Here is a 21,123-nt window from a genome sequence, read left to right as displayed (position 1 = left end):
CAAAGAGATATCTTAATTAAGGTAAGAGGCTTCAGAGATCATTCAATAATAGTATGATGATTAAAGTCTTCAGCTGATCGCATTCTCTGTTATTTTAGACATTGAACACTTCACCAAAGTAGGAACACTCAACACCTAAACTAGAAAAGTTAGATACAGCACAGAAATTTCCTAATTTACAAGAAGAGAAATGAAACACAAAAAGAGCAAATGACTTCTTTGATTTTTATTTGGTTTCTGTACATTCACTTCGAGCTCTTTTTAAAATGCTGTCATCCCTCTTGGATTTTATACAATTCTCGTAAGACTCGGTCACACTCTGCACACATATCTAGACAGCAGAGGGAGAACAAGTTTAGCCAACCTTAACTTCTTCCCTACTCTTCTACCAATTGGTGTTGTCCTCTGCTATTTTCGCTAGTTTGAAATCACTTTCAGAGGTTTTATTAAATAACTGAACTTTACAAAAATGTTCTGTAAGTTAACTTACATCATTATGGAAGATGTTACGGTTGGGGAACATATAACAGCTCTATTACCATAGTAGCTAAAGGCCCCCAAAACCACCTGAGATTATTGTACTAGAGATACATAAGTCAACAAGTAATATGCTCTTCTAGTTTTCTATATTTAAATTCATTTATATATTTCTTGGATAATAGTTTTAAATATTAAATCCCATCCAATTCAATTTATGTGCTGTTTTGACAGAACTCAAAATAACAGGGTATGACTGGAATCTCAGGCACATCCCTCTGGGTGTAATGAAGGTTTAACAGACAAACATCACCTCAGTATCCTACCACCCCTACACAGTAACATTCAAACTAGCAAGAAAAACACGTATTTTTTTAAACCGGTTTTCAGAACTGGATGAACTGATTAAATATTAAAATTACAAGAAATGCCAAAGGGCAGCATCAGTCCATAACAGAAACTGCAAAGTTTTCAAAGAAGCCCCAGTCTGATTCATCCTCTCTACAAGCAAAGGCAGAGGAACCATGTCCTGTCAAATGAAACACGAAGTTTGCTGAAGCAATTAGCAATCAAGTACTTACTTTCTTCTTTTTCTTTTTTCTTTTTTTTTTTTTTTAACAAAGTAAAATATTCTTGAAGTGAATCAACAAGCTAAGAGGATGCATGCCTTCAACAAAGTAAACTACATCCTACTGGAACTTCTGAGCGTAGCTGTGCTTTTTCACTGCTATCTGATCCATTCAGGTATTTAATTCTTACAAATGTCAATAATTTGGCAGCTTGCAAGAGACACACTAAACAGCACAACATCCATGCCTTTGAGAAACCCAGCATCCCAGATAAGGATCCAAGGTTAGAATTTCACTTGGATCATTTTTATTCTTTTATTCACTGATACATTAAGACTACTGGGGCACATTTGCACAGTATGCCTGAACACTCACACTTAATTAAATCTTACTAAGGAGAACACTTCTATAATAAACCACCTGTCCATACTTCAAGATTTTCAAAAACTGAATGTATATAAGTTTGTCTGTAAGATGACACAGCACTGCTACCCACAAATGAAAAACTGCAACAAAAAATGGTTTGAAAGGGTAATTAAATGGCTATTTTAAAGGAATTCAAAATTATTTTTTTTATCTGTGACACTCTCAGACAGCTCATGATTGATCTGATTCTTGTGCTACTTTGAAACTTCAGCATTATCTTATTTGGCCCAATTCAGAATGATATCTCTCTGCCTTTTAAGAGATCTTAAAAAGCCAATCCCAGAAACAGAGGTTTGTTAGTATTTTCATTCCAAGTAAGATGATGCTGACTTCCTCCTACTCTCATCCTCCAGCCAGCTGCTCTGTCACTTCTGATACAAATTCGTGTAACTGCAACTTCCTGTGGTAGTTACAATTGACTATAATATGCCCCCAGTACATCTGGCCTGTGCAACTTTTGGATGAAGCATTCCACATGCTAGAAGTAATTCTTTGTTCACTTCAAACACCTGGGATACCTAAACATCAAAAAGCACCCCCTCCCTTGATCTGTCACTAAGACTGCGCCTAATGTCACCCAGACTGTAGTTGGCCTTCTTTGCTGCAAAGGCACACTGCTGGCTCAAATTTACCGTGTTGTTCACTAGGACAACCTGATGCCCCAGGTTCCCTTCTGCAAAGCTTTCCAACCATTTGGTCATAGCCTGTATTGGTGTATGGGGTTCCTCCTCCCCAGGTTCAGGTCTCAAATAGCTGGGAAAGACTCAAACAAAACATTAAAACCCCCTCCAACAGCTGAGAAGCAGTGAATACTAAATTAAAAATTACTTTCATATCCAAGACTCTAAAATAAATATGTCCTCAAGTATTTGCCTTAATTTAGGCTGGACAGCAGTAGGTCAGCTGGCTCTTCAGACACCAATGTCATGAGCCCATGTTGAGCCTATGTCAACTTAAACAGGCTAGACAGGCATACTTACACCAACTGCTAATACACAGAATTGTAGATTCATGATTATTGTTTCTACAGATGCCATTGTTTAAATGTTAAAAAGTCAGAAAAATTCAGCAGCTGCAAGTACTGTTTCTAGGACATACCTGAGCAGGTCAGTTATGCCAACAGCAGCTCAATTTAACTAGCATACCTCAAGAGCTATAGTGCAGCAGATGACTTACCCTTTGAGCTCTCTCTTTTAACTCCTGATCTTGAGCTAAGAAAGCTTGCATCCTTTTTTGGATGTCTGTAAGTTTTTCAGGATTAATTCTAATTAAAAAAAAAAAAAAAGAAGAAAGAAAAAAGTTAGCTTTTATTATTAGAACATGCAAAAATAAGCACCTATTAAGTTCTCAGGAGTATTTTCACATCTTCTTCACTGCTTTAATATGCGTTAGTTATTACAACTCTGAAACCGCTTAGAATGGAACCGTATTAACGATGAAGTATACACTCCTCAAACAATTAATATATAAAAGACAAATGGAAGCTCAGATTTTTTATCCAGAGACAGTTTTCAGTGAAGCCAAAATCAACAGTACTTCCTGAACTTATAAAAACGCTGAGAAAAAAAAACAAATAGAAAAAACATAATGAATTACAGTGCTACCTTATACTGAAATAGTCTTCATAACAAAATTCACAGCATTTTTGACAAGCTTAAATAAGATCCACTGTCCTGAGAATGCTGAAATTTAGGTACTTCTTTCTTACAGCCAGATGAGCAAAAATAAAGCATACTGAGATTAAACAAATTTAAGAGGTCCTCACGACATTGATCAAGTGAATAAAGAAGAGTAACTATTACAGCAAATGTCATTAAACCTACTAAGAAGGTATACAATTCCTCTTCCAGACTCTGGATTTTTACACTTACACCCATGATACCTACACTAATCCAGGTTTATTTGCCCAGATCTTTCCTTACCTACTTCTGGTTTTGATCTGCTAGCACCACTCGAGTATATCATATAAACTACAAAACATCATAGGAGGTTAGTCCTCAAGCAGAGGTCAAAAGAGATGCACAGATTTTTCAATCTGGTCCTTGCTCCTGTGTGCCATGTTATCCTGCACTGTACAACCAAACACAACCTCTTCACATAGCAATAAGTCATTCTAAAAAAACATAACCAATTAAAATACAAGGTAAGAAACATTTTATAGTTATTTTTGTCATATAAGACATTATGATCATCTATTATTCTTACTAAATATGAAAGCAGCAATTATGCAAGGGGTTGGAGGGTATGACTTTAATTTTTAAAGAATGAAACTTTACTCCCTCACCATTTCAATTCCTTATCTCTGTCAGATACAGACAGTGGAAAACTGTAGTGAGCACAAGAGCTATGTGGCTACAGTTTTAGTGAAAGATCAAAAAGCTGAGTTCCAGTTTCAAGCCAGCACATAATTTGCTCTGAAAGTGTAAAGACTTAAGAGAAAACAAAGAAAGAGGCATAAAAAATTCAGTGGGGAACAAACTGACCAAGTCTTTGAAATGCAAAGCAGGACAGAATGCACACAAGACACCAAAGATGGAAAAAGTAAATAGAAGACTCTTCTAGATTTTAGTCTATGAAACAAGACTGAGAAGTTGACAATTAAAATATTTATGATACTAACAAAGGAAAAAGGTACAAAGTCTACAACCTCACTGCAGAGGAAAGACAGCAGGAAGAGTAAAAAGGCTGGCTAGATGAAATAAAAATGTTTACAATGATCTGAAACTCAAGAAGAAAGCTTAAAGTAGGACTGAAAACAAGTATAAAAACAGCACAAATACTAAGAGGACGAATACTAAGAGGAAAGGGACTCTTCATCAGGGATCAGGGACTGTAGTGATAGGACAAGGGACAATGGGTTCAAACTTTAACAGGGGAGATTAAGGTTGGACATAAGGACAAAATTCTTCACTTTGAGACACTGGATCAGGTTGCCCAAAGAAGTTCTGGATGCTCCATCCCTAGCAGTATTCAAGGCCAGTCTGCACGGGGCCTTGAGCAACCTGGTGTAGTGGGAGGTGTCCCCCCATGGCAGAGGGGGTGGAACCAGATGATCTTAAGGTCCTTTCCCACCCAAACCATTCTATGATTCTATGATTACATACATGGGACTATTTGGAGAGACAGACCTAAAAACTAAACACTTAAATGAATTACCATAGCTTACAAGCTTGCCTAACAGCTAAGAACCAGTAAGTTAGAACCAACAATGTAAAGACTATAAGGGGATTTTATGATATTGACAGTCATTTTAATTAGGCTGTTTATTTTTCTTACTCTGTGAGCACAGATCTCAAAGGTAACCCCTTAGGAAGCAGCTTTTATCATGTTACTCAAAACTGAATGCAATTAAGTAGTCTCAAGGTATTATTAAAAATAATTTCAGTTTACAGCTTGCATCAAAAACTCTGAAGTTATAGACTCCTTACAAGTATGTACATAATAGTTTATCATTTCAGAGTAGCTTTTTGCTGTATGTGAATGCTTTAAAATACAGTATGTATTACTGCATACTTGCATTTTCCCTTGCTCTGTTTGAACAATGAAAAAGAGATATATTGTTAAAAGCTGTAAATTGACAGCCTGTGCTGATTAGAAAGGAATGGGATACTAACAAGCTCCACAGGGAGCTTATATTTAAAATTCAAAATTAAGGAAAGTGCCCAAACACTAGCCTTTGGAACAGGTGTTCTGGAAAAGAGAAAAAGTTCTTCCCCTCTCTCCTGTCAAATTATGGAACTATTTTAAAAAACTGTCTAAATGAAATAAAAGTGCTCTTTGCAATTCAGAAAATACAAAAAAAGGGAAGTGACAGAAGACTGGTTCTTGTGATTCTTACACAAAATAATAGGCTAACTAGAACAGCAAAACACACACTTTAATTGACAGTGATGTTTTAGAAATATAAAACCTTCAGAATGAATTTCAGAAGCCTGCAAAGTTAAACCCTGTTGGCAGTGAGCAATGCTCATTACCTTCTAACATGTGAGTTAGACTGTAAGACTCAAAATTCTTGAGAATCTAATATTACATGAATATGCACAAACCAGACCAGAAGACTTGAACAGAAGACCTGGAACATGATCCATGGGTTGATGCAACTTCTTCATTAATTTATCAACTGATAAATCATGCCATGGTTGTATTAATTCGGAAAGTGGCTAGAATTAAACAACCTAAGCAAATTCGTGGTTAAAACTTTTGAGGATGAAACTGGTTTGCAAACCAGAAGTAATTACAAGGAATTATTTATATTTTTTTAAGGATTTTAGTTAGCCTCTTATTAGCATGATGCTAAAACCATTTAACCCTTACCCACACTAGGCAGACAATTCTAGGTAAAGAATTCCTCTTCATGATGATGTTACAAATACTGATAACGTATGTTTTGCACATTAAAAAACTGGATCTCGGGGCAGGTTTTTCAAATCTGTTGTCAATCAAAAGCCCTGACCTTGCTTATAATGACTCCAGTTCAGAATGTTACTTGAATGTTTTTATTATGGGCATATGTCTTAGTATCTTGGTAAAAGAATGAATTTTTGGGGTGATATTCTAAGAAAAAAAGGAGAAAAAAAAAATCAACCAGAGAGTTTTCCATCAGATCAGCAAGAATGTGTTAAGAGATGCAGCCACGGATGTTTGGAGAAACACATCTAACTTGTATTATAAATAAAAGATGCATTTACTGGGAGGGAAATATTTGCCTTATTAAAATTGAATTGTTATTCTGGTACAAAAATACTGATTTGGATTTACATGGGTAAATACAAGCTAAAAAGGCTTTTTTTACCATTTTCTGTGATAAGCTGTTCAAACAATTAACTGCGTTACTCAAGAATTTAAGAGCTTAGGTGAAATATTTATAAAGTACATGAGATCAGATGTTTATTCAAATAAATTATTTTAATAAATATTTTAAGAAGGAAAAAGATGAAGCTTGGAAAAAGAGACAATTTGCTTAGGCTGTGGTGGCTATACAACAGAGCCTTTTAAAGCTCTACAACGCTTACAAGAAAATAAAGTATCTTATTTTAATTCAGTTTCTTTAACTTGTTTCTTTACTGATATTGTCCACATTCAGTTGGGGGGTTTCTGGTTGGTTTTTGTTTTTGTTGTTGTTGTTGTTTTCTGTTGCGTGTGCTTTTTTTAACAGCAACCTCAAAAGAAAGCGTTAAGTACAATTAAGACTTCTGGTAGTTCTTTGACTCCATTTTCACTGTTTCAGAAAGAGTTGTCTCATGTTTGAAGTTCACACATGTTCTAAACCAAACTGCTAACATACGTTTGACCAGAAAAGGTGTATTTACTTCAGTAACTACTGTATACATAGTTTGCTACATTGAAGTAGGATTCGTAAATGCAGCTCACAAGTGTCTCGGAAATGGCATATCCTATACATCAAAAATACTTTAAAAAGTAAAACTAAACCTTAAATGTAAACCTTTTCAGTTAGGTTTAGTACAGTCTTTTGTACAGCACTGGCTGTCTACAGGTTTCCATCAGAATACTCTCTCTAGTATGTAAAATGACCATTTAGCCACATCTTCCATTTCCTCTCTTTAACTGATTTAGAAAGATCATGACAAATTACAGGAATAGTATAGAACTAAAGAAAAAAACAGGTAAGAGAAACAAGAATAGTAACAGGCATAAGAAATATACAAGGACAGAGTAAGGAAATTGTAATTGTTTAATCTGCAAACAAAGAGAAAGAGGTAGCATGATCATGTTTAACTACATAAAAAATAGTTGCAAAGAGTAAGAGAATAAATCGTTTTCCATATATTCTTGGCACAGGACAAAGGAAGTATGTCACTTAAATTACTTCCAAAGCTTATCAGACACTTGAAGAAAAGATGTTAATGGTAGGAACTGCTGCATATAGATGAGATCACTTCAGGAAATTGTGAATACGTTAATTGGCAACTTAGACAAGCACCTGATAAGAATGATTTGTGCAGCTCATCCTGCCTTTGAGAAAGGGATGGAATAGTAAACCTCTGAAGTTCTCCTCCTTCTACAACACTACCAAAACAAAATGATCCCCCTTGTTTGTCCAGCTCCAGGCAACTCAAGCATTGTATTCCACCACGGTTTTCATACGCGCATCACACAATATTCCTGTAGGCAGAAAGCTGAATAACAGATAGACCATTAGTCACTTACTTGATTTCACTGACGGGTACTTTCTTCTGTGCCAGCTGTTCCACCATACCCTTTTCTTCTGAGGGAAGCAATACTAACAAAGCTTCACCACCTTCTTTGTATCTGGTGAGGGGAATAAAAAAGAGATCTCAAGCAAACATGCAAACAACACAACTTTTGTTAATGCTTTCAGTATCCAAGAATTTACATTGGCTTCCTTAGAAGCATCCCAAAGGGTCAAAAATCCTCACTTCACAAAACAAAAAGAAGAGGCAAACCAGTTAAGTGACTTGATAATAATCTCCACCTGAGCTTATTTCAAAATACATCTAGAGATCTAAACATCTGGGGCTAAGACATGGATTCAGATTAGCGGATCTTTTTTTCCTCGGATGAGAAATATTAGTGGCAATCAAATGGCACCTGACCAAAGCTTACAATACTAGAAGATCAGGCTATTTGAATTCACCCTTTAGCAACAGGCAAATCTTAACACTTAGTAACAATTGATTCTCCTTTGAATATCCTACAAGCAAAGAAAGTAAAAGCTAGGAAAGGATAAGTGCCTTCACCCCAAACAACTACTTGCATATTCAATAAAAGCTAATCTTTTAACAGGTCACAAAGGCATCACTGAAAGAAAAGCATAAAACCAGGAGTTCTTCCATTTACAAGAGCAGTTTTTAGGTGCAGAAGATATAATCAGACCAATCCTGTAAGAACAGGATCTCAATCTAGTATTCACTCCTCAGTGCACTGAACAGCTGTATCAAGCATAGCCGAGGTTGGCAATTACTCACGATACAGGGTAAAGCAAGGACCTGTCCTTTCTTTGTGTAAAAAAATGACAGGTCCTACCTTTAGCAACTTAATGAGATGCATGGAGTAAAAAAAAAAGACCCAACAGCATCAATAAACAAACAAGACAATGGGTTTAAGTCCTACTAAAGAAGCAGTAATGATCAGTTAGCATGTATGCATTATCTAAGCCCTTATCTATCATAACACAGATATTGTTTCTTCATTTACATTTAAAAACAGTTCTTAAGAGTACAGATTGATAGGAAAATATTGCATGAAGTCCTCCATTACACTAAAAAAAAACTACAACAGAATTTCAGAAAGATGACAAAACTGGACAGAATCCAACTCGCAACCAACTGATGAGAGCAATGGGTGGGAAAAAGCCAACTAAGAGACTGGTAAATTACTATGTAAAGCAGCTCTAAACTGAAAAGAGATATGGGGAAGTCCCTAAGCAGCAGCAGATTGTAAGTCTATACGTACACTTCTATGACTAAGTGCTCCACTTATTTGAAACAGAAAATTCTCTTTGAATTTTTTTCCCAGTTTTTCAATTTTAATTATTTTTCACCCTGGTAAAACTTTTCATCCATCCTCAGCATATCTGGTTTGTCCTTTCTGTTAAGTTAATGGTTTCTTTTATCTTTATTCCACTCAATCTATTGCCATTTTACAGATCTTCTGCTTCTGTTAGTCCATCACATATTCCCTCGCTGGGTCTTTACTCCAGTTGCATTCGCTCTTCTCCATCAAGAGAACCATTAAGGAAATGATACTATACCAAAGATATAAACTAGCAGCAGAAGAGTGGGAGTTACTAGTTTTTCTTTGATATCACACAGACCAAGGCTATGCCAGGATAGGTAACATAACTTTCCAATAAAAGCTCACAAATGACAGAATGGAACACCAGCTCAGTCTTTGTGCATAGAAAAGGGAACATAAGTGCTATTTAAGGTAGTCTTAAAGTCAAGACTTTTTGGCTGAAGAGAGGTTTTCAGCTGAAGGCCAGAGAACACAGAAGGACGTTCTCAGGCACACCAAACACAAATCATACCATTATATGATGAAAGTCATTTCAGATGGAATACAGGGAGCCCACATCTCTCCAAGTATAAATAGTTCTCACTTGGCAAAAACAGTACTGCAGAACTGTTTGAAAACTATAAACACTGTCACAGCATAGTAAGCAATGCAAATAGCAACAGAATCTGCAGTTAAAACACTCTGACAGCTTCTATTACAGCTCTCTGCTTCCATTTGATGATTTGAAATATCACAACAAAATGCTCTTGGATGCTTCCCCCCACACCTCCCAGTGCTATACATGATGAGTTTAGGGACTGAATGTTAATGATAATTTTAAAAATTTTAGTAAATGTTTCCATCATGGGATTTTAACACTTACATTCCAGACTTTCATATATTACACAAAAATCGCATTGATACCACACAGGATGTGCCTCTGCCACACACCAACACTGCATAAGTTTACTGGTTATATATGTTTTGGTAAGAGTACCACAGAAATGGTAAGACATCTGGACTTTGTCCAAACGATACTGCTTAGGGATGTGGGTGACAGATACTGTATAAAAACTCTTAACAACTTTATTTTAATCCATTCATTAGCAGACCTAAAGTTTCTTAATGCAGAAATACCAGCTTCCCCAGTCTTTCTAAAAAACTGAGTTCTAAAGAAACCCATACATAAGTTGGGTTTAAGACAATTTTTTGTCTTTACCAACAGCAGAGGAGGCCATTAAGTCACTGCTGACCGCACATCCCATGGATGTTTGCACCCTTCACATAATAATTAAGGTTGGGCATGACTTGCTTACATAGACTAAGTATACCTTCTAAGAAAGCTCTATATTTTTTAATGCAGCCACACTCTAGATGATACTTCCAAGAAGTGGGCGCCTGTCAGACACTGCCACTTGCACAAGCAATGAAATCCTGGAGAGCCACAGAACCTTAGAGGACTTTGCATTTTACAGCAAAAACTGATGATCACAGTTCCAAGGCAGCTAATTATTCATCAAAAGAACCTGAGGTCTTGGAGCACTGTTGGAAAGAAGGATGAAAATATTCTCTTTAATCTACCCAAAGCTTGTATCATACAGGAAGACAGAGATAATGCTGTTGATACCAGTCTCTCACCGATTTAAGAATATGGAGTAACACACACCTCTGTTCTTCTCTTCAAAACAGATGATATGAAAGGAATGGATTTCCTAAAAGAGCTACGTGAATGTTCCAATATCTGGAAAGAATGTCTGTTTTGTGTCTTAATAAAAATCCTCCTCATTTGTCAAGACGACAAAAAAAAGTCTCGATCATACTATATAAACACCTACAAAGGATGTTTTTGCAGATTCTTTTAGTCAAAGGCATGAAGTGATTTGTGTAGTTTTGCTGCTTCTGGCATTTCTTACCCTGGGGTGCTTGACTTGGCATTCTTAAATTGTTGCTTTATTATATTTGTTTTATTCAGTGTGCAACATGCTATGAAAGGCCATTGTGTATTACATATCATGGAAGAAATACCCATTAAGGGCCAGAGAGTGAAGATATCCTCTTTTGCAAGCCACAAAACCAAACTCGGGAATGATACAGTACAGGAAGTATCATTCTACATTAGTTTTACTTTGATAGCTTTTCCTCAGTACCCATAAGAACACTCTTAAAACAGGATGCAGGACCAGATGAACCTTCAACCTGACCCTTGAAAGGTGTTCTCATGTGTTGTAAGTGCTAAACACATTAAATGTCAAGTCAAGTATTTTTCAGAAAGTACAAATTCAGAAGATGCAATACTGAAGACACATTCCATAGATGATTCAGAAAAAGAAAATAAGCATTAAACTTTGTATCTATGGACAACAACTAATTCAATGTTTACATTGTCTTGCGAAGTCTTTATAAAGCAGAAATAGTATTAGAGCCAAGTAAAGAAACAATCACATTTAAACAAACAAAGACACAAAGGTTTCCAAACACCTATACCTTTTCATCTTTTGGCAACTACTAAGGAAAACAAAAAGCAACACTAAAAATTTCTAAGAGCTGATGCCTTCAGAAATTCAAAGGGACTGAAAGACATCTGGTGACTACTGATGCAGTGTAATCTTTTTCCTTGCCTACTTTGGAAACATTTGCTCTTTTACATGCCAGTATTTTAAATGTACTTGAAGTTAAGGAGGAACAGTCTTTGCCCATTTTTATATTGTGCAATTTAATTAATTAAACCATACAGTTTAATATTAACGCTGCTCCGTAGGGCTAAATATGAAAATGAAATCATTATGGAATTGAGAAGGCTGAAAACCAAGCCATCTTAAGTACCATCTGGGACGGTTTGTGTCTGTCCCAATGGACAGATTTTGCAAAGACAGCAAAACGTGAACCTATAAAAAGGGAGTTTTACTTGGATAGAATATTATCTTCTTTTTCAAAAAAAGAAAAGAACAACCTAGTAATGTGGTAGTAAGAAAATTATGGTTTTAAAGATAACCTCAAAAAGAAGTTGCAGTGGAAATTTCAGTTTTCAACAATGTTTTCGCTGTCTTTCATATCAAAAGCTTCTATACTGGCAAACTTACAAAACTGGCAGAAACAGTAAAGAACCCTTAGATCTTGTTTCTATCACAATGCATAAAACATCAGAGAAAAGAGCAACCCTCAGTATTCTAAGTATTTAACTCTCCACTAAAGCCAACAAAAGAACATTTATAGTAGACAGATAAAAATCTTTAAACCTTTATGGATAAAAAGAGTCAACCTCAGCTAGTGAAATTCTTCAGCAGGACTACTTCTGCAGATGAGACGACACTAGGAGAAGTTTTCTCCACTCTCACTCACTGCAGCCTTCAAGTTGCCCATCATCACTAAACTCATGTATCTGTCCTAAGAGGGTAATTCACTCGGGAGACTTATTATTCACTACATCTGCACCTCAACTGTGCTGGAGAAAAGTAAATTAAAAACCTCAAAGTAATCAAACTTTCTTGCATGTGTAGTAATTGATGATATTACTCATCTTGTCATCTCCTCAAGGTGATCAAGAAACCAGAGCATGCACACATCTTTGCACTGTTAATTTGATAGTCTCTCAGGATATCAGATACAACTCATTCTAATTCTATGGGAAAATGCATCTTGCTTGCAGAAAATCTTTCAGGGAAAAAATAAAACAAAAGCAAAAATAAAAAAATAAACACAGACGATAAAAAACAAACAAAAAAAACCACCAATGCATACTTCCAGTTATCTTATTTTCTAGTGTCTGTTGGCTTCAATACCTGTCAAAAAGGCAAGTAACTTCTCTGCAACTCAATCTTTACTTAGAATCATAGAATCAACCAGGTTAGAAAAGACCTTTAAGATCATCAAGGCCAACCTTTACCCCAGCACTGCTATGTCCACCACTAAACCATGTCAATAAAGGCCTTATCTACATGGTTTTGGAACACTTTCAGTGACAGTGATTCCATCACTTCCCTGGGCAGCCTGTTCCAATGCCTGACTACCATCTCTGTTAAGAAATGTTTTCTAATATCCAGTCTAAGCCTTCCTTGGCACAATTTGAGGCGATTTCCTCACATGCCACCACCTGGGAGAAGAGACCAGACACTTCCTCACTACATCCTCCTTTCAGGAAGCTGTAGAGAGCAATAGAGCCCACCCCTGAGCCTCCTTTTCTCCAGGATGCACAGCCCCAGTTCCTGCAGCTGCTTCTCATGAGACATGTTCTCCAGACCTTCACCAGCTTCATTCCTCTTCTCTGGACCCACTCCAGCACCTCAACATCTTTCTTGCCAGGAGCCCAGAACTAAACACAGGATTCAAGGTGCAGCCTCACAAGTGCCAAGTACAGGGCACTGCCCTAATCCTGCTGGACATACTATGGTTGATACAGGCCAGGATGCTGTTGGCCTTCTTGGCTGCCTGTGCACAAGCTGTCTCATGTTCAGCTGCTGTTCACCAACGTCCCCAGGTCTTTTTCCACTAACCAGCTTTTCCAGCCACTCTTCCCCAGGCCTGTAGCATTGCATGGGACTGTTGTGACTCAAGTGCAAGACATGGCACTTTGCCTTCCTGAACTTCATACCATTGGTCACTGCCCATTGATCCAGGCTGCCCAGACCCATCTGCTGACAGGCCTGTAGTTTCCAGGGTCTTCCTTCCTGCCCTTTTTATACGAAGACATCACACTGGCCAACCTTCAGTCTTCAGGGACCTGCCCACTAGACCAGAACTGCTGATAAATGGAGAGTGTCTTACTTAGAAGCAAGGAAGCTGCAACAAATCATTAGCACTTTAAATCAAAGGGTAGGAATGATATATTTACACTGACTGCAGATGAGAAAAAGGATGCCTACAAACAAAGGCAAGCACCAAAAGCTGGATAAGAACAAAGTGTAATAAATTATTTAGGACAATGTGGTAGTGGCTAAGTAGAAGCAGAGAAAAATAGTTTAAAATGTAAAGAACCCCATTTCCCTAACAGAGAAACACAGAGTTGCCAACTAATTCCATACACAAAATCAAAGAGTTGCCAACTAATTCCATGCATAGAAAACAAACAAACAAGCAACAAAAACAAAAAAGCACTAAAATCAAGAGGATCATTTATTCACCAAGACAGAATCTATCTTAAACTTCTGCAATAAAATCACTCTGAACTGACAGCTGGAATGGCGCATGAAGAAACTAATAGCATGGTGACAATTCAGTGAGGACAGGACGAGAAAAAATGCTTCTCATGCAGGCCAAACAGACACTCAATTTTTGCTAATCTTAACCTGTCTTAACCTACCCTTGATCAGATCCAGCCAAAGGCTGCACATACCCCTCGCTGATACTATTATAGCAAACAATATTACCATTGTCAACAAAGGCAAAGGATGAAAACACAGCATGGTTATTAATCAACTCCACCTTGCCATGCAGCTAGAGTTGACCTTGTTCTAACTACATTCAGAGTAATTTTACATCCTTACTGCAACCATCATAACATACAGTGCAGTCAAATGCACTGTATTTTATTTGTCAGTGACACACGAGTCACAGTGATATCAGAATAAAATAGGAATGTAAACCATCTGATTGATGGACATCAGGCACCAGTATTTGTTCTGCTGTAGGGCAGACATCCAGTAGGGAAAAATAAAGTTATGGGAAAGCAATAGAGAGAACTATAAGGATACCCTGCATGGATATGCAGACCCTACAGGAAACGTTACACAGGTTGTCTTGAACAGATGTATTGCAACATATTTCCCTAACATTTGTATTTCAGAAGATACAAGCTGATGCCAAATTTCAAGAGAGTTAAAGACACTATTTCTGCTTTGTTTGGCGAGAAAAAAATAATCTATTTTAAAAACCGGCAAAGGAGAAAATGGTATGATGAGACAATCGTAAAATTTGGAGACGGGTAGCAGACAGAAAGATGCTTGCATTACAGCTGAATTGGAATTTCCCATTACAAAACAACTCAATATAAAGGAGGTGTTTCTGAAGATATTTACCATACATGAACATGCATTGAACCGTAACTATATGTAACTTTTATGCTTTGGAGGTCACACATCTTCTCCTGTACTCAAAAAAAAAAAAAAGTGGTTTGTTGCCTGGGGTTTTATTTTCATCTGTAACTTCATCAGGACTTTACCACGTTGACTATATTAAAGATCTAATTTTAGCCTAACTGGGCCGGGATGTATAGTATCAACATATGCTGTCATCTCATCTGTCAAAAGACAGAGAAGCAAGTAAGGTATCACTACAGAACTTGTGAGCTTAAATCAAAGCCAATTCCTAAAATGTCTTGCATTCCAGGAGAATGTTGCTTCCAAACCAGGAAGCAATTTTCAGATACATTAGTACTGCAGAAACTCTCCACAGTAGATCCCTTCAGAGGAAAGAAATCAGGCACAGGGAAGACAAATCAACTTCTCAACTTTCTCACCCAGATCAAATTTGCTAGACTTACCAGAAGTAACCAAGAGACTGCTTTCCTTAAAACATTAAGGTCAGCAAGTTAAGCATTTGGAGTAGCATCAGAGCAAAGTCCACTAAATTTACCTGATTTTGCAAGTGCCTTATGACACAGTGTAATTATGTTACTTTCACTCTTCTTCCGCTGGACCATTTGTTCATCGTACATTGTTGCCAAACTATTAATACAAAACTATTTAATAGTTACTACTGCTCTGAAGCCAAATTACTCACCATGTAAGATGATCATTTATTCACTGCACACCATTCACATCCTTCTCAATATAAATATTCTGGAGCACTTTATTTTGCAACAGTCATGTTCTTTAAACCTTTGATTACAATTTTAGTTTCCATAAATAATCCAGAACAAGACAATTCCATAGCATGGAATAACTCACAAGTAAAAATCAAAAAGAAGCACAGATCCCTGCTTCTAGAGCAAAGATTTAGGCCTTTAAAGACTGAAAGAATATGCCAGTGAAATTATACATGTATTTGTACACATTAGTGCAAGTTAGACTTGAGGAAGAGGTGGGGGGGAAAAAGTTGCTCATTACAGTTCTTCATCTGTTGTAAGAAGTACTTGAAAAGAATCACCATCTGAGTATGCCAGTATACATCCAGCTTTTGTAAAGCAGTGACTACTCAATCTATAGGTTAGCTAAAAACTGAACAATTGTGCTTAGTGTAATAGGGACTAGAAAAAAAGTTAGTGAGTCAAGTTCTATTATTTCTGGCATGTAAGTATTAAAATTATTTTCAAATCGTTAATAACTACATTAGTGAAGGAAAATGCATTTCATTGATTCAGACGTCTGTATTGCACTCTCTTTATGTAAAGGAACAATAAGGCATCTATAAATATATATCCCAAGCATATCAAAATGGACAGTTTTATTCTGAGAAGACCTATTTCAATCTGATAGCATATGAATAAATTTATTCACCCACACACTATCCTTCAACAAAGGAAAACTAATTATCTATATCTACCCATAAGGCCATCCACAGAAATACAATAGTCCATAGTTTTGTTTTAAAATTCAACTGTTAAATCTTGTTATATAAGCTATCATTTTTAAACAAAGTAACAGCTTTAGATTTTTCATACTGGGCTCAAATTCAGGAAAACTTTGTTTCCAACCACACTACCTTCCCAAACCTTCTGATGGGATGAGGACTGGTGAAATCTAAGCTTTGAACCAAGAAAACACTGTTTCTCCAAGCCCAGAAGCAGAAAGAGGTTTTTTTCTCTCCTGCGCATACCTTCTATGCTGCTGGATTTCTGCGTAAGACGGCAATTTGTTATTCTGTTTTTACAAGTGACAAACGAGAACAGAGTACAAATGCACGAAAATCAGAATTTCTATTCCATCTACACCATCAATGGTCTCTTTTTGTAATAGATACTCTTCTTTAAAACAAGAAATCCTTAGCAAGAGATCTGTGTGTGCTGCTGATACTGCACTGTATCATCTACAGCAAGTCCTACCACAGCAGCCCAACAAAAATTACAAAAGACCAGAAAGAGTGCTTGTTATTCACAACTGAGCAAACACTGCAGACACCCTGTGTTCACTGCTGGTTCCTCAATTCAGACAGGGAGAAGAACTCTTTCCCATGGGTTGTGAACAGCCCAAAATCCCACAGAGCCCATACAGACAAACAAAAAGCGAACTGACTTCATTTTTTTATTTTTGCTTTAGCTCACTTCTAATGCTTTGTTCACTACTATTTCACCATTGCACAATCTTTAGAGTTCAGTATCCCCAAAATCTTATCAGTAAATATTGCTATGAAGTAAGAGATTCGGGGGGGTTTATTTTGCCTTTCTCTGACCGCTTGATACTCTTTTCCTTCCCCTGAATTTATGCCCATCCATACCTATTGCCAAGTTCAGAAAACAGCGCGACTGTGTTTTATTCATACCACAAAACCACAATCCCCTTCATTCAGTCGTAACTGGGTAAGTGTCCTTGTTTGCCAGGCAGACCTAGTCACAAGAAATAACAGGCAAGAAAAGGCAGTGGCTCACCAACCTTATCATGCCAGTCTCAGAATAAAGTGAATTCAAAAGGCCTTGGGAGGTTGTCTGGTCCTCCAGCCTAGACTGTAAGCAATCAATTTTCCTCAGCAGCTGTGTCCACTCTACTGCATTAAAATGTATGTGCTTATTTATTTCTTATTACAGCTTGCAGTATGGCTTCATGTCACCAGGTAATAACCTTAGCTACTTATTATTTCAGGGTATTGGAACATTCATACCATGCCATTATAAAGAGAATTCTAATGGATAACACAGTGCCAGCCAGTAAGACTGCAGCACCACAGGCCACTGTCAGGAATGTAGCTAGGATACAGTGTTTAATTTTAGAGAATTTAATAACGTGAATTGCAAGTTAAATATGTGGTGTCAACAATTTCTTGTGACCTCCACCAGCAGCTATTTTTACTTAATTTGAGTTAGGACGATGACTTGACTGCAATATAATATGAGATGATCCAAATATTGCATTTATTTTTAAAGAAGCATCAGTAAAAGCACTTCAGTGGGTCTTAAATATTAAAAAATCAAACAAGGAGCTGCCATATTGACTGTACTGCTTATTCGGGACCCAAAACATGTATCTTTGGGATATACTTCCCAATGAAAAAGGGGAAAAAAAACATCATCAAGTTTCCATCACTGAAAAAAAATCCATTAAGTCCCTCACATTTTGGAACGCTTTATTGCCACTTGCAAGGATTACTCTAAATGTTTATTAGTCTCGCTTTCACACATAGATTGTGCATTACTTAAATAGAGCCTCAATGAGCATGCTTCAAAGCACTCTTCATGACAGAGTAAGATCATTATATGACCTGCCCTTTTCACCTTTCCAAAATGTGACGTGTGTGTATTGTTCAGTATTCACAAGGCATCAAAAAAATCCATAGACCTTTTAAGTCTTTATTCATACTTCTTAGCTCTAACCATCACATCAGCCAGTACAAAGATGGTAGGCAAAACAGTACCTTGCTTTGGGAAGACAGAATTCTTTCTGTCTTCAGAGCATTATTTACCACAGAGAAAAAAGCACAAGTAGAGCTAGATGGAACATGCATGCCTGTATGAACACTGCATTTAAAAACAACAACAAAACTACAGCAGATTTCCAAAGTCAGTTTAAGCATCTAAGAAACCTAACCAACTACTCTGAATTAAGTACCATCAGCAGTCTGAGCCTGAGTCAGACCTAAATCCTATAATGAAGTTCTGGACATACCACAAATAAAAACTACAGAGCAAAAAGATTTATTCTGTTTAACCTTCCACTGCCAGTGAAAGAAAAAAGGTAAAAAGTAATACTCCTGACAGAAAACTCACTAAAATCAAGACTAGTTTTCAATAGTCTCCTCTGAAGGGAAAGAAGAAAAAAAACAAAGCAGAAGGAGGAACGTAATGCTGAAAAAGAAATTAATTACTGAGACATGCCAGGATACAGGTACATCCAAAATACAAGATATTTACACATGAATAGAAAGCTTAAATAGACTTTTCAGTGCCTTTTCTACTCCTCAATGCAATCATGACTGAAAGAAAAACATCCCTAAATACGTTTTATTCATGCCATACAACTTTTACAAAATGCATTTGGAAAAAAAGCAAGTATCGATGTGCTTCAAAAATTATTATCTTCTGCTGTCCCCTAGTGGCACCGGAACTTGTTTCACAAAATTGATCAAAGAATATTTTTACCTGTAGGCTTCGTAGGCTACAGAACAGAAGGCATTGACAGAAATTAAAAATCGGAAGAAATTAGTTTTTAAGACATCTGCTACAAGCAAGTCTCTTACTTTGAATTTATGAAACTAAAAATCCTAGGTAAACACTGTGATCCAGTATTTTAGATTACAGACTTTTCTAAGATATTGTGTGACAAAAATACGAGCCAAAATACTGACGGGCTTAGCCATGACACTGTCAGCATTTTAGAAATCCTCTTACTGAACTAGTTAAGACTTTAACAGCAGTTGGAAGAGCAAGCTTCCAACCACTCCAATTGTAGCATATCTTTCAAGTTAAAAAAAAAAAACAAAAAAAAAAAAAACAGCCTCAGACCACTCAAGATGCCAATTCTGCTGTAAAGTAAAAGGATTTCTGGACAAATCCCAGATTTTCTTGATCTTACTTTACCATAAATCAAAAAATGCAGGAGTTGCAATTTCTGTCCTTTAGCAGAATAAAATGCAAGTGAAACACTACTTAGGGAACATGGTGGTCTTATCCACTTAAAAATCAATAAATCTCTTTCATCTTAGGTAAGGCTTTGAAAAACGGTAAAATGGATATGGGAACACATACATGATTATTAGTCAAAGTTTTTTCAGCCCCATCCACAAAATCATTTCTCTCTTGGCTTTCATATTTACTTTTGCATCACAAAATAATTTGCTTTCAGAAGTAAACAGTACTTGGAATCCCAGGTTTAATTTCAGTTTAACAGTCTCTTAATTAGCTGAGAGATTAAATTTAGCTTTCATTCTATGCAATTATACACTCTCGTAACCCATGAAAATTTGTCATTACCTCTAACCTCATTAATGAGGACTACTAAACTGCAGTTCACTTCATTTTTATCAAGTTTCTATAAGAAACACGAGCTTCTCACACTAACTGTAGCTATTGAAAAACAAGCTTCCTATCCAACACTTAAAGAGTTCACCGAGAAGTACACTCTCAATTATCTACATTTAAAACTGCATTTGCGTATTTACTTAGTGCACAGTATTTACTTACAACTATTTAATATCTCCTTTGTTTTATTTTCAAATATTTATTGCATGCTGTTAAGTTCACTAAACATATCTCTTTCCAGGACTGCTTTACTTTGAGGACAAATGAGCCTATATGTTTCTCCAAAATGAAAGCCCAAGGTACGTATGTTGATCTTTGTATCAAATTAAGAAACAGAGATTACCCATAAAGCTTTTCCTACAGAAGGAATTTGTTTTCAATATCAGTCACCACCCTGCCAGTTCAAACAACTTGCTCAGATGTACTCCCAATTTCCTTAAGGTCCGGCTAGTGAGAAATTCACATAAAAGGAAATGTGAACAACAGCCCAGGGAAGCAAGGGGCAGGCATCCTGCAAAACCCATGGCTTACAGCACAGACCATTAGCCACATTTTCTGTCTGAATCTATCCCTCAAGCTATCACAGAAGGTTGTATTTAAGAAGCTGCTGAAGATGGACCCTTAAGGTTGCAAGGCTAAATCCTCCTCAGAGTGACATTTTATTAAAAGCATTAGGGAAAAAGGGGGGTTATTCATCTTTATGTAACTGCTTCCCCTCTCTAAACCCACTTACAATACATCTTCTCAGTGCCTAATGAGAATCAGAAAAAGTCCTGAGGATTGTAACTAGAGGGAGGTGCTTTAACCCAGCAACACAGCTCAGGAAGAGCCCAAGCCTCCGAGAAACTGCCAGTTAAACAGTGCCAAATATATTGTTTTCCTTTCCATGATGACAATATGCCATAATGACAATATTACAAGTCTGTGTGGAAGCCACACAGATTTGGGAATAAATAAGTAAGAAACCCCACAAACACAAACCCCCAGAATTCTGACTAAGACATTTCTGTCAACTGGCATGCATGAGATTACATTTAGATTTGAATTTAGCCAAATAGCTACACATGAAATTTG

General features: G+C 36.7%; 1 protein-coding gene across 1 annotated transcript in view; it reads right to left on the bottom strand.

Annotated features, from left to right (window-relative positions):
- The window catches only part of DDX10 (DEAD-box helicase 10), a 166,044-nt gene that overhangs the window by 130,245 nt on the left and 14,676 nt on the right, over positions 1-21,123 (bottom strand). Inside the window, exons 10-11 of the mRNA XM_061374426.1 lie at positions 7,641-7,742; positions 2,649-2,736 (exon numbers count right to left, since the gene is read on the bottom strand). Of these exons, the coding sequence (XP_061230410.1) occupies positions 2,649-2,736; positions 7,641-7,742 (190 nt within the window). The remainder of the gene's footprint in view (positions 1-2,648; positions 2,737-7,640; positions 7,743-21,123) is intronic.

The sequence above is a fragment of the Neopsephotus bourkii genome, unplaced genomic scaffold (assembly GCF_033783945.1).
Source record: "Neopsephotus bourkii isolate Nb327-2 ecotype Australia unplaced genomic scaffold, CSIRO-AGI_Nbou_v1 NB_1638, whole genome shotgun sequence".
Lineage (NCBI taxonomy): Eukaryota > Metazoa > Chordata > Aves > Psittaciformes > Psittacidae > Neopsephotus > Neopsephotus bourkii.
This window is presented reverse-complemented; position numbering and strand designations above follow the sequence as displayed.